Source organism: Halyomorpha halys, unplaced genomic scaffold (genome assembly GCF_000696795.3).
Source record: "Halyomorpha halys isolate HHAL.00 unplaced genomic scaffold, Hhal_1.1 Scaffold264.1, whole genome shotgun sequence".
Classification (NCBI taxonomy): domain Eukaryota; kingdom Metazoa; phylum Arthropoda; class Insecta; order Hemiptera; family Pentatomidae; genus Halyomorpha; species Halyomorpha halys.
Window position 1 is genome coordinate 91,821 of NW_027109727.1, and position 13,463 is coordinate 105,283.

At 34.9% G+C, this 13,463-nt stretch overlaps 1 protein-coding gene across 1 annotated transcript in view; it reads right to left on the reverse strand.

Moving 5' to 3' along the window:
- Positions 1–13,463, reverse strand: part of LOC106680473 (diuretic hormone receptor) — a 142,181-nt gene that overhangs the window by 6,709 nt on the left and 122,009 nt on the right. The window contains exon 10 of the mRNA XM_067047908.1: positions 7,609–7,760. Coding sequence (XP_066904009.1) covers positions 7,609–7,760 — 152 coding nt within the window. The remainder of the gene's footprint in view (positions 1–7,608; positions 7,761–13,463) is intronic.

Genomic DNA, 13,463 nt, shown 5'->3' on the forward strand with positions numbered 1-13,463 from the left:
TCAATGTTTAACTATCCATTGTTATTATTCCAACTTATATGTAAAATAATATATTAAATGTGATCACTTAAAACTTTTATATATAATAGAAAAATATCGTGTTTTTCCATCTAAAATTTGAATATAAAATTGTGCTATATATATATAGCATTAAAATAGTATATTTCTACTATTGTATCTGCCGAATATACAACAATTTAACTAAAATAAAACAAAGTCATGCGTATATTAATCTCGATTTTTTTTTCGATTCGAACTATCTCTATTTTTCCTTTTTCTATTTTAATTATTTAACAAACTCTTTAAGCTAACAATGGCAACTTGTTATTTAAAAAAAAAAAATTAAAGGTACTTTAGAGGAAGAAATTTTATAAATTCATCATTTGAGTTCAGTTAGACTAGTTTTGCTATATATCCTGGTTTTGGCCATTCCCACAACAACAGTATGATAAATGTCGTTAAATAATTTAGCCACATCTGCAATGATACCTGTTCTCCAAGAAGTGATACTTCTCAACAAACAAAGGGGATTTCTGTGCTTGAGTACCGGAGCTTTTCATACCTTTAGGAACGACAGTTCGTTCCAAGTGGTTAATGGGTACCACATGCCGATAGAGTGTGTGATCGGTAGTAGTTTCTCACCCACTCTCAGGACTTAGGAGAGACACTCACCTAGGGGGCGTTGTAACTTATAGCCACTGAGAAATATGATTCCAAAAAGGCGACGCCCCTTTTTGAATCAAGTGGGGGCAGAGGTAAAAAGAATACAGACACTGAAGAAGGGATAGATGGACAGAAGTAAGATTACGGGCTGAAGAAGAGCATGGACTTGGAGAAGTCCTAATAAGGGCTCTTCAGAAATGGGACTCCACGGCTTAGATGTCACCGATGGCTACGACAGCACTCACGGCAAAGACACATCCATGACATGAATCATCCAAAGCAGAAGCTATTAAAATATATTCCATAACATTCATAATGTAATTCAATATTTTATGGCAAACCAATTATCTAAATCATTTCAGTCATTTTAATAACATCATTGTAAATAAATACTTATCATTAATTGTAAATAAATACTTAGTTCCTTTATGTAGTTTATTTACTATTATATTATACAGTTTTTTTTTGTTTTTTTTTCCGAACCCTCTAAAAAACAGAAATAAAATGTGAATTAGTAGTGCATTACTGTGTAAGAAAGAAAAGTAATTCGCATTGTGTCTTACCTTTTACTACCATTGGTATTTTAAGGTTACCTGTTATTTTTAATTTTACATATGAGTTATCCATTCAGGAGCTATTTTGAGTCCGGAGGTGAGGGGCCTCCTTGTGTTAGTATTATACAGTACCACCCCTTATGATATTATATAATTGATGGTAACAACATTTTATGAATATAAAGGTATTTAATTGGTAAACTTGGTTCTTTGAAAAAGAATCCAATTATAATAATAGTTTTGCAGGACACAATGTAAATTAATAAACTAACTTAATTTTGATAATTGTCTACAGCTATAATCCTGGAATCCCGACTAAATCCCAAGACAGTACATAGCAGTTCAAAGAGGTTATGACCTATCAAATAGGATTTTATTGTTACATTGATTTATCAAGTTTAAATTAATTAAAATCGATAGAGCGGATGAAATAATAAAAAAAAAATAAATAAATAAAATTTTAAATAGATTCTTTAAGTTGCCAATTCTGTTTGTTCGACTATAACAAACAATTTGCTGTAGCAAAAAGAAAATCCTCTTTACAGAGTTACATCCTAAATGTGTAATATCAGTTTCGTACCACTTTTTGTTTTTAAGCTAAGATGTTCACAAACACAAACACACACACAACCCTTTTCCGATACTTAGTTATTTTGACGTAAGGGATCTAAAATCGTGTTTTTCCATCTAAAATTTGAATATAAAATTGTGCACGATTGCATTATTTCCCCTTACTTCATGTATACTTCATATATCCATATTAAGTGAAAAAGAAAACAGACTAAATTTAACCGCTTAAGATACGAAATATAATGCTTAGTATTCTCTGTTTTAGCAAGAAATCCTATTACACATGTTGGAGTAGTACAATGAACGATGCTGAGGCACGAGCTACCTCTAAAGCAGTTTCGCCCTGCAGATAAATTATATTTAATTAATGGATAGCATTTGCCTATCTCGACAAGCATCTCCAAGAAGTCTGAGCGGAGGAACAGAGGTTGATAAGGTTGCCATGGTTACATCCACCTCCCTCCTTGACAAATACCTCCTTTCACGGTTCAAATAGTCCCATCTTTATGTATAAATCTTACACTATCTAATTAATGATTTATTATCTATTGTACATACTTCTTAATTATTAAGCATAGTGACTAGTGAGAGTAAAACATGGTAACTGACAAAGATGAATGCCCGACGCAGTCTGTTTCTTAATAAGAAAATCAATTTCAATATTTTAAATATCAATAATAGTTAGAGCTAGAGCTATTTTGGTGATTGAAATGCTTAAGACCGGAACTATTGTTTCGAGAATGAATGCAAACGAATCGGATCCAAGTTACTTATAAAAAAATAAGAAAGAGGGCCGGGATTAGGCGGTTTTTAGCATTAGCTGAGCGGGATGGGACGATGATCCCAGAACGCTTGGTTCAGAAGGTTGTGAGTTTGATTCCCACCTCAGCTGATCAATATTTATTCAGCGGCCTCGAGAAATGAACCTTGACATCCCCACTGGGCTGTTTAGGTTCTTAATGGAGGACTTAACCAAAAAAAAAAAAAAGGATTTCCGCACTTGTTGACTTATTTTGAAGTAAACACGGTTGTCTACGGTACTTACATCTTCTACCTTTAACCTACTTAACAAAAGTAGATTTTTAACTTTTATTTCTTCAACTATAAATCAAGTATGGGATATCAAAACTTGGTATAACATATACAATATATATAATTTGGAATCAAGATGAACAAGGTGTCTGCTGTTGCAGTTACCATGATCTACACCCACTGGGTCTCTCATGACAGTAGTAAAAAATCATGTCAAATTCCATGTTTTACCATCGGGTGCCTCAAATATTGTTGAAGATGGAATTAGTTACATGAAAAGATAACTGGAACTTGGAAGAAAATAAAAAAGGTATCCATAAGTACTCTTTCTCTGTTTGTTTTTTGTTCTTATTTCCACAAAAAATATCAATCAAGTTTTATCAAAATCGGCATAGTCATTGAAGAGTGACAATAACCGCTTGCCACACACTTAACTGGAAGCTAGAACATATTTCTAGTGGCTGTAATTTTCACAATAAACATTATAGTGTAAAATCAATATCAGACTTGTTCCTCAGAATTATCTTTAAAATAATTTTTAATTTTAATGTAATAAATGTAAATAACGTTAAAATGAGAAGACAAAGAAATTCGTGTCTATTTATTTAAATAGCATAAATAGTTTAATTTATTTTACAAATAATTACTGATCTCATTAGATTGATTTTCATGTCAGATTCCTTCGAATTCGTTTGTTAATTTGTACTAAATTAAGTAGTGAAATAAACCAACTTTTGGATTATTTCTTCTTATTATTATTTGCTGTAAAATACCCCAGGACCAAACGAAAATTCATGCTTTTTCTTCGATTCATGCTTGGAATTCACCTTTTTAATTTGTTAACTTTAACAAAGAATAAATAATGACACATTTGTAAGTTGACTCTAAATTAGAAATGGTGTATATGGTCACTCACGGACTTCAGACTTATATGTAACTGCCCATCCAACAGCAACCTTTGGTAGATCTTATTCCTTTGGAATTCTATTCCCTTCTTTATTCATAGTTCTAATACCCTTCCAATCTTCAAATCTAGTATCTTCGACTATCTTTTCTCCACCCAATTCCGAAAGACTAACAATTGAAAGTTTCAAAAAAGCTTTATATATTTTCTGTATTGTATGTATCAGATTTTCGTTTGTTATTGTAAATATGTATATTAGCAGAAATTGTATCTTTTTATTTTTTAGTTTAATTCTATTTGATTTTTTTTTCTTTTTTTTTTCTTTTTATTTATTATCAGAAGTCATCTTATGTTCTATGATACGACATGTGGTTTTATTTTATTTCATTATTTTTGTAATTTCATCTTTACTCTAAGGCTCTAAAGCCTAATTTTGACGCCTATATATTATTCTAAAGCGATCAATCCCAGAATAAATAAAGATTATTATTATAAGTTTTATCAAGTACTGTTAACACATATTTAACTTAAAGTTGAAGAAATAAAAGTTAAACATTTGATTATTTTAGTAGGTTAAATGACCAAGAGGCTGTAAAACATGGTACCTTCAGTACATCCCAGGATTTACTACAAAACAGGTGAAAAAGTACATAAATCTTTTCTTATACTTTTATTGGAGTAACATGGACCCAATTTGTTTGCACTTATAAACGAAACCTTATTTCGGGTCTACTGAATTTTATCACAAAACGAGCTCTCGTCAGAACTTTCAGTGACATTTAAAATATGAGATTTAATTTTCTTATTAAGAAACAGATTACGTAGAGCGGCCATCTTTGTCAATTATCATGTTTTACCTCCAACTAGCAATCACTGATCGTAACCAATACCGATATTATTGCGAAAAAAGAAAGAAATCTTCAATCTATTCTTTTTAAAATCTGTGAAATCAGCTTTAAAGAATCAGATATTGTCATTAACTTTAATTCACAAAAGTTGTAAGATACTCATGCCTTATTAAAAAAAAAGCAAATTATTTACACATTATTTAGATAATAATCAGCTGTGAAGCTATTGTTTTTATTATCCACTGACTATTATCCACCCTCTCCAATTATTCGATTTTGTCCCCTAACGAACAGACCCTCTAAATTGTGAAATCTCAATTCGGGGTTTTTAATGAAACCAGGACCATTTTTGGTAATAGGTGAACACAAATGAGAGAATCATTAAAACTCCTTTAAAATGGAGAATTAGTATAAATTTAAGTATTAAATAAATATGTCATTATTCTTACTAAAACATAAAATATTTTATTGCAAAATGCACTCTTCATCAATTAAACTCAATGTTTAACTACCCATTGTTATTATTCCAACTTATATGTAAAATAAGATATTAAATGTGATCACTTAAAACTTTTATATATAATAGAAAAATTTACCCTCAGAATCTAAGGACAATACTGATTTAGCGAAATTCAAATTTACTTAATGAGTAAAAATATAAAAGTTGAAAACAATTGTGGTAACTATAAGAGTATCAATAGGGGTGATGTGCAACTTAGGCCATTTGTATTTTTTATCTCTATAATAAAGAAAAACACATCTTTTCCCTTAATGCGCTTAATAATAATACCTTTGTACAGAGAATACACTACAACAACAATTTTTACGTAAAGAATTCATCTTGCGTGCAGATGCGAGAAAGCCCCAGTTTGTTACTGTGTTCCTGACATGGGAAGCATCAGCTGTTCGATATGAACAGTTCCCTCCTTTTTGGGTTTTTTAACATTCTCAATGGTTCAACCAAATGCCACATTATCCCTAGTGAACTCAATTGGCCCCGAATTGCGGTGTTAAACCATCGACACACATCCTACAAGATCTGGTCGGGGATCCCGTAGAGCTAGAACCACATTCGTAACGCCTGTACCGCATCCGCCGATCTGTCCCTTGATTTGGTAATATCCAGCTTTGAGGTCCAGGTTACTAAAGATGGTAAATCTACCCTATCTATCAAGAAGATCTTCCAACAAAGGTATCAGATATTTTTCACCAAATACATTATTATTCAATTCCGATAACCTATGTTTTCCGCGGTTTCTTCCGGCACACTGTTTCTTTACCGTCCACAGGGGACTGTTGTACGATAATGTGCTGTTTTCTATGATACTCAGTAGTTTTTAAGATTCTATCTCCTCCCTCATACGTTGTATCAACGCTTGCCGATACCTCTTCGCCTTTACGTGAATGACCCATGTCCTACTGCTATGGAATTTCCTAGACGGTCTTCCACATCACCGCCAGAATATCACCATCTTTAAAAACTATGTCCGCATATTCGTACATTATGGTTTGTTTCTAGTCCCCCCCCCCAACTCAAGTTTTTCATTTCTTTAGAAGCCTTAGGTGGACGCAGTTCCTCAATGCTATCTTGATAGACCATGTTTTTGTATTATTTTTTATTTGCGTGCCCACCTTTGCCAATAGATCACACCCGTTTATTGAGGGCATACTCCCTACCAGGTTCACCCTTACGAGTATACCTCTATAACTACGAGTATACCCTGTCTACTCTCTCTTTCTTCCGCCTCAGTACCCGGAATTTCCGACGCTTCTGAGGTTTCGCTGTAGGATTCGCTTCGTTATGTAGGAATCTTCTCCTTCTCATCCCCTGGACGTTAATCTACATAGCCTCTCCTTTTGCTACCTCCCTCTTTCGGTGCAAATAGGAACCTGGTCTGATGCCCTTTATGTGTCCCTTATTCCTGCACTTGAAACACTTAGTGCGAAGACATTAGGACACTAAGTTTTGTGGCATAGCAATTTTGTCCCTCTCCTTTGGTATTATTCCTTGTCCTGGTTTTCGATCTCCTGCCATACCTCTCTCTTTATTATAACACTGTTCTCTATTTTTCCTTTGGATAGTAACATGTCTAGGATGGTTTTATTTGACTCTATTTTATCATCCACCTTCCTTCACGACTCTTTCTCACGGGCACTTCCCTCCAACATCTCGTGGACGCAATTGCAAAACATGCTTTTCCGAGCCAGAACCTCATTATTATTGGTATCCTTTTCCGACAGGACTATGAAGCTCATTCTCCAATTAACCACGTTTGTGCTCTATGGCTCCCTCATTTGTTCTGTTATCAAGTTTAATTGTGCTAGACGCTTCCTTGCATATTGGACGTTATCTACATCGGTTTCTTCTTCTTTCTAAACAAGTTGGACACGATTTCTCCCGGAGTCTACCTACCTTATCCATAGGCCTTCTTAGGTCTTTCCTTTACCACTGCCCATGAAGTCTTCTCGTCAGCTTGAATCTAGTTCAGAACATTTTTGATGAGACAGCATATTCTATATCCTGCGAATTTATAGCCGATTTTGTCTGCAATGTTTCCAGGATACGGTCGCCACATTTTAGGGTTGTTTGTATAACATAGTGTTATGCTTTGGTATATTGAAAACCAACGGTCTCACTATTAAGTTAGATATATCAAGTGCTGAGTCTCGGCTTTTGGCATCCCTTATGAGATGGACTAAAAAACTAAAAAAACAAATGGCATAGAAAAATAACACTCACATATTCCGGAATAATACTGCTTTATTTTACCACTAATTTCCCTATATATATATATCCTAGGTGTTAGCATCCTTCTCTTACACCAATATTGCCCAAAAGTCATACCTTTACTTTTTATTGTCTCTTTATTATCACTAGTAATATACTAAATCTACCTTTAGGCTAATAATAAAAAAATCATATGAGAAATAAGATTGGTTTAGGATTCTAAAACAAATGCCTGTGCTGATTGAGTTATATAAAAATTAACCTAATTCATCTTAACTATTCAATTTCGATAATGCAGACTCCATTTACCTGATACTCTCTGTCCTGGTGTTGGGAGACATATCCTTGGTATAGGCCCTGGTCGCTAAGGATCGTTCTTCCTTCCACCGCAGCCAACGGTGCCTGAGGGTGTTCTGTACCTCTGTGTTGAGGAAGCAGTACAGCAGGCCCACCGAAAGTCCCTGCAATATTTAGGGACCATATAAGTCATACTTTGCCATATTTTTATTATTGAAAACCAAAGAATAGTACCTTTGGAAGTAGTGCTTGATTGCCAGTTAATATGTGCTTATTGAATGAATAAAAAAATAATTTTATTCCCAGACAAAGTCCTCTAATAATACAGTGAACTATCGCTAATCCAAACCTCGATAATCCGGGCCATTATATAATCCGGAAAACCTCCTAAATAAATATTTCATTTTATCTATGTGGTACATATATACATACATTCAATAAAACTGTTTTATCAACACCTTACGTGCTAAAGTTTAAAATATCTAATTAAAAATATCAACTTATTTAATTTAAAATCAAATTCAGGCTATCTATGTATTGAAGTTCAGAACCGTATTTATTTTCTCAATTATATTTTCGGTGATATTTTAATTTTTAAGTTATCTAACTTTGGGAAACCTAGTTTAGCGAAAAATATATAATGTAGCTTTTTTTTTTGTTCTTGTTTTGTGCTTTGAGTACTTTTCTTTAAGTTTAAGATTTAATTGTAGATAACTTAACTTCTCACATCTTTAGAATCGATCTTTCAACTTGTTCTGCAGCAACAATTTGGACCAAGTCCAAACGCTACCCTACACTAGCAATGTAGGCCGCCAACTGTTATTCTATTTGTTCAATGCTCCTCTTATCAACTGCACAGTGCTTAGTTATGGCCACTTCTATTTATGTTGTATTAATACAATTGTATTAATATCGATTATATTGATAATATTTATATGAATACTTAATGTTAAATGAAACCAATCATTTGAAAGTTACAAAATAAATAGCTTGATAGCAGGTGAATTCTGAATTCATGAATTTTATTTTAATAAAAAAAATATTTGCTATTTTCATCAGTCACGCAAATGATATAAAGTTTCATTTAGAAAAAAGTTAATATGGAAAAAAAAATCATATATAGTAATAGTAGCAGTCAGCAAAAAGAACATAAATAAACAAAAAATATTTATTCATGCCGACGTTTCGACCTGAATTTTAGGTCTTCATCAGGGCTATAGAACAAAAAGAGATAACAACCATCATTTAGAGAAACATAAAATCCAAAAGAAATAGTTTACTTTTTTTACAAATTTCGAATTATGTATATATAAGTTAAGATACCCCGTAACGGAAGGACCAAAAAAAAATAGAGATATTGGGGAACGAAGTGAACACCTCGGCTGTTTGAATAAAGGACTTTATTTACATTCTGCTGGAGGGTTTATATAGTATTACAGTGTTTATTTATAGTACTTAGTTATATCTCTCACTTATCACCCCATCCCAGTTCACAAAGTGAATATCATGATATACTATCACTTATGATGTAATAAACAACAGTTCATATACGTGTAATATTAAGAACAATTCCATAACGCTAACAAACAAAACACCAAAAACAAAAACAAAATTCACTACTTCTACTGTAATTGACTCTAACTTAACTTAACTAAATTACAATGCTTATATATTATTATATGACATGTGAATACGTAACTAAAATAAGGAACTCTAAAACTAAAGAAAAGGCAAAAAAAAAAATTCTGTAGACTGAAATAAATACAACTGAACATAGGTACTTTACACTGTAGGTACGCCTGAATCCATAGGAATGCGTAGGTGCCGAATGTCCGTGTGTCTCACCTTCTGAGCGCCTGTAAGCTCTTGAATAGAGACTATATTGTGTTCTCTTAACGCTACCACTTTGAACGGCCCTTCATATCGCTGATCCTCCTTACGACGACTGGAAGGCGGTTGACAGTATACCCTGTCATACCCAATGAGATTTTGTGAGATTTTTTATACCCACCCAAACGGCGTCGGCTGATTTAGACAACAGAGGATATGCCATGGCTAATTTACTGAAGTCATCCAACACTGTGAGCCAGTGTGACCCTTCCCACGTAAAAATGTCTAACAACGGGGAATTCGGGGTATGAGAAACCTCTGGGTGGACCATAATAGGATGTCGGTCGTACTTCGCGCGATAGCATACAGTACATTGAGCCAGGACTTCCTTAATTGTTCGCCGCATGTGATGCCTATAGTATCTACGACGCAAAGCAACTAGCGTTTCAGGTACTCCACGGTGGTTGGTTTTCCCCTCATGATATGCCTTGACTAACTCCTTTTGCCGTTCCGGCTCCTTAACCGTCTCTACAATTTTGGAGCATAAAACAATATTGCGTTCTGTCCCTATCCTTTCCGTATCCCATAGATGTTTAATTCGATCTAACACCGTTTTATTTCACACATAAAGGTAATACGTTTTACCCCTTTTGTTATATGGTTGAATATATGGACGATGTCAGCCGGTGACACCGAAGGAACGGTCCATACAGTCTCGATACTATGTCTCCCATACTGTGTGCTCCGTTCGTGACATCCCTTCCGTCCTCGTCTTCCACATGATCTGACGTGTGTGTCGGTTTACAATCGTATACGACTCGTTGAGATGCGTATGACAAATTTCAAGAGGGGCCTCATCCGCATATATCGTACCTCCTGCGTCTGATGATTCAGTATCGCGAACTGTATTCCCCAATGGACCCGACTCCTGTAGCGGGCTTGCATATATGGCCCGGAACAACCAGTCTGCGAAACATTTTGCGACCCTTTCTGATCTGTACAATTTGGAAGTTGTATGAACGAAGTTTTTCCTTCCATCGTCCAACCCTGGTGGACGACTCCTTTAGCCCGTCCATCCATAACAAAGCTTTATGATCCGTACGAAGGGTAAATCCCCTACCAAAAACATATGGACATAAATGATCGACTGTCCATACGATAGACAAAAGTTCCCGTTCAAGCGCACTGTAACGAGATTCGGCGTCCGATAGTTGCCTACTAGCAAAAGCCACCGGTCAATCCCCTTTTTTAGACTGCTGTGACAGTACCGCTCCGAGCGCCCTTTCACTCGCGTCCGTTGTAAGCACGAATTTGATCTGGAAGTCCGGGAATGCCAGGACTGGTTCTGCGATAAGGGCCTCCTTGCATCTTTGGAAGCTGTCCATATGTTCTTCCCAAAAAGCGCATGCCCGACCCTTTTTTAATAACTGGGTAAGCGGTGAAATTATATTGGCCGCGTTTGGTAAAATAATTGACCATCCCACGAAAACTCTTGATCTCTTTTAAGTTAGCGGGTGGCCCGACACGAACGATAGCTACAACCATAGCCGGGTACGGTGAACGGGGAGTTCAGATATAAGATGTCCCAAGAACTTTTTATCTTCCCGGAAGAAATGAGACATTTCCCTCGAAAGCCTTAATCCGAACTCCCGGACGCGTCTGAAGACGACTTGAAGATGGGCGATATGACTTGATGGCGATGGACTGACAACAATAAGGTCGTCCATATATATATTTGGCAAAAATCTTCTCCTAATCCACGGAGAAACTCATCCATCAACCTCTGAAAGGTAAGCGGCGCGTTCCTAAGCCCAAACGCCATTCTAGTAAACTCGCAATGCCCTCTGCCGAACGTAAATGCGGTTTTTTCAATGTCCTCCTCCCTCATTCTCACTTGGTGGTATCCAAATGAAATTTTAATAGGATTGAATAATACAAAATAGTCGATCGATAACCATGGAATTAGACAGTAGCAGATTGATACCATGTATAAAAAATGATGATAACATAATATAAAATTATATAGGTAAGAAGACATGTTTAGTTGATCTATGAAATTAATTGTTGGAAGATGGTCTGGGTGGTGGAAATGAAAGGTACGCGAGTAGAAGAAAAAAATTTAAAACAGTACAAATAATAAATAAATAGTAAACATAGATAATTTAAATAAATAAAAATCACTAAAAACTGTCAATATTTTTTTAAAATGTCTGTGTACCTTTCTTTAGCGCCTCCGAGACCATCCTCCTACAAACAGTATTAATGGGTAATATGACGGGGAAGTGGCAATAGGATTTTCTTTTGAAATTCTCAATACTATAAAAAAAAGTATCTTTCTTCGTAGACTTTCGATAGAATACTCACTCTTCTCGTTCAGGGCACCAACGAGTTAAAATGTCGATATAAATGGATTTAGGAAAAGCATTATAATGGATTCTAAACCACTGTGGATTGACTGGTAATAAAATTGTTGAACGATTGGGCAACAGAACATCTCATGCCTTATAGATATACTTAAAAATGGAAAAGGTTATAAAGAGGAAACTTAAAGTGTTCTTGGAAAAAGGTGAAGGAAAGAAGTAGGAGCCACGTGCGGATGAGGAAGAATCCTCGTGGGAAATCGACCTTCTGCATCAGGATGCTTAAAGGGCATCATAAACTCGAACAAAATTTATTCAGGATTGAAGTCGTGAAACACCAACTATACCATACAACAAAATAAATAAATAAAATGAATGTTTTAGACTTGAGAATGATTGAGCCAATAAAATTATCAGGAAAACATTTTTTGGTACCCAAAAGTAATTTATCAAAAATAAGGAAACCTCCCTCTCTATGGTTATTGCCAGTTAATAGAGATATATTGCCTGTAATTGATGATTTAAATGGCTAATACAATTAATAATAAGAGTTAATTTTATTTTTCTGATTTTTTTACTAAATTGTTCAGAACATTTTTTATTTAATATTACTAAAGTTGTATTTAGGTAGCAGCGTGATAACGCCCTATCTGCCAATCCAAAGGTTACGAGATCGAGTCCCCGGCCCTTCCCGGGTTTTTTCAACCATATAAATATGCAATACTCTCTCACAACCTTTTCCCGGGCATTTGTGAGGCCCATTAGCCAATGGGTGGCACTCACAAAAATAGGCGTGGGAGTGAGAACCCACCCATGAGACGGGCGATGTATTTCCTACGTACATCGCGCGAGGCGTTAGACCTCTCTGGTTTATCGCACCAATAATAATAAATTTTTATTTATTAATATTTTGTTCTTTTGCTTTCTCACTACCGAAGAAAGGGAAACTTGTGTTAATGGAAGAAATGAAAATAATAATTAAATTCAATAGGGTGTAGTGAGAATCAATCTTCCTTTTTTAATAGTTTTATTCAAAAAATCGATTATAAATAAATGGAAGAAGAAAGATCGATTCTCCCTACATCTTACTAATTAACAATGAAAATCGTACAGTCATACGGACCTAAATTATAAAATAATAATTATAATATTGCTCTTAAAACTAAAATATTTTATCTATATTTTACAATCATGGAGAAAATTTGGTTCCATCTTTGTTTATACAGTAAAATTTATGTTTGGGATAATGTATTTCGAAAAAAGCTCGTCTGATTTTCACCTAATTTGGAGGATTGTTTGGTCACTACATCTTTCGCTTACGCATGCTATAATATAGTTTACATAATATAGTCAAAATAACAATATTGCATATCAAACTGGCTTTTCCAATTTGAACCGAAAGTCCAACTTTTTTTTTTTTGCGCTTGCCCAAGCGTTTTTTTTTTTTCATTGGCGTGACCACACAACCGTGTTCATTGGTGGTGACAACCGTCCAAAGCCTCTGTATTTCTTAAGTACATCCCGCGTTTCCTGACGTGATTTTCATAGGGTGGTTCCGTCACTCCCACGCCTATTTTTGTGAGCCCGGGAGGAGATCGTGATTGAGTATTGCGTAACTTTATGTTTGAAAAAGTCCCGGGTAGGGCAAGCCTCGAACTCGCAATCAATGGGTTGGCA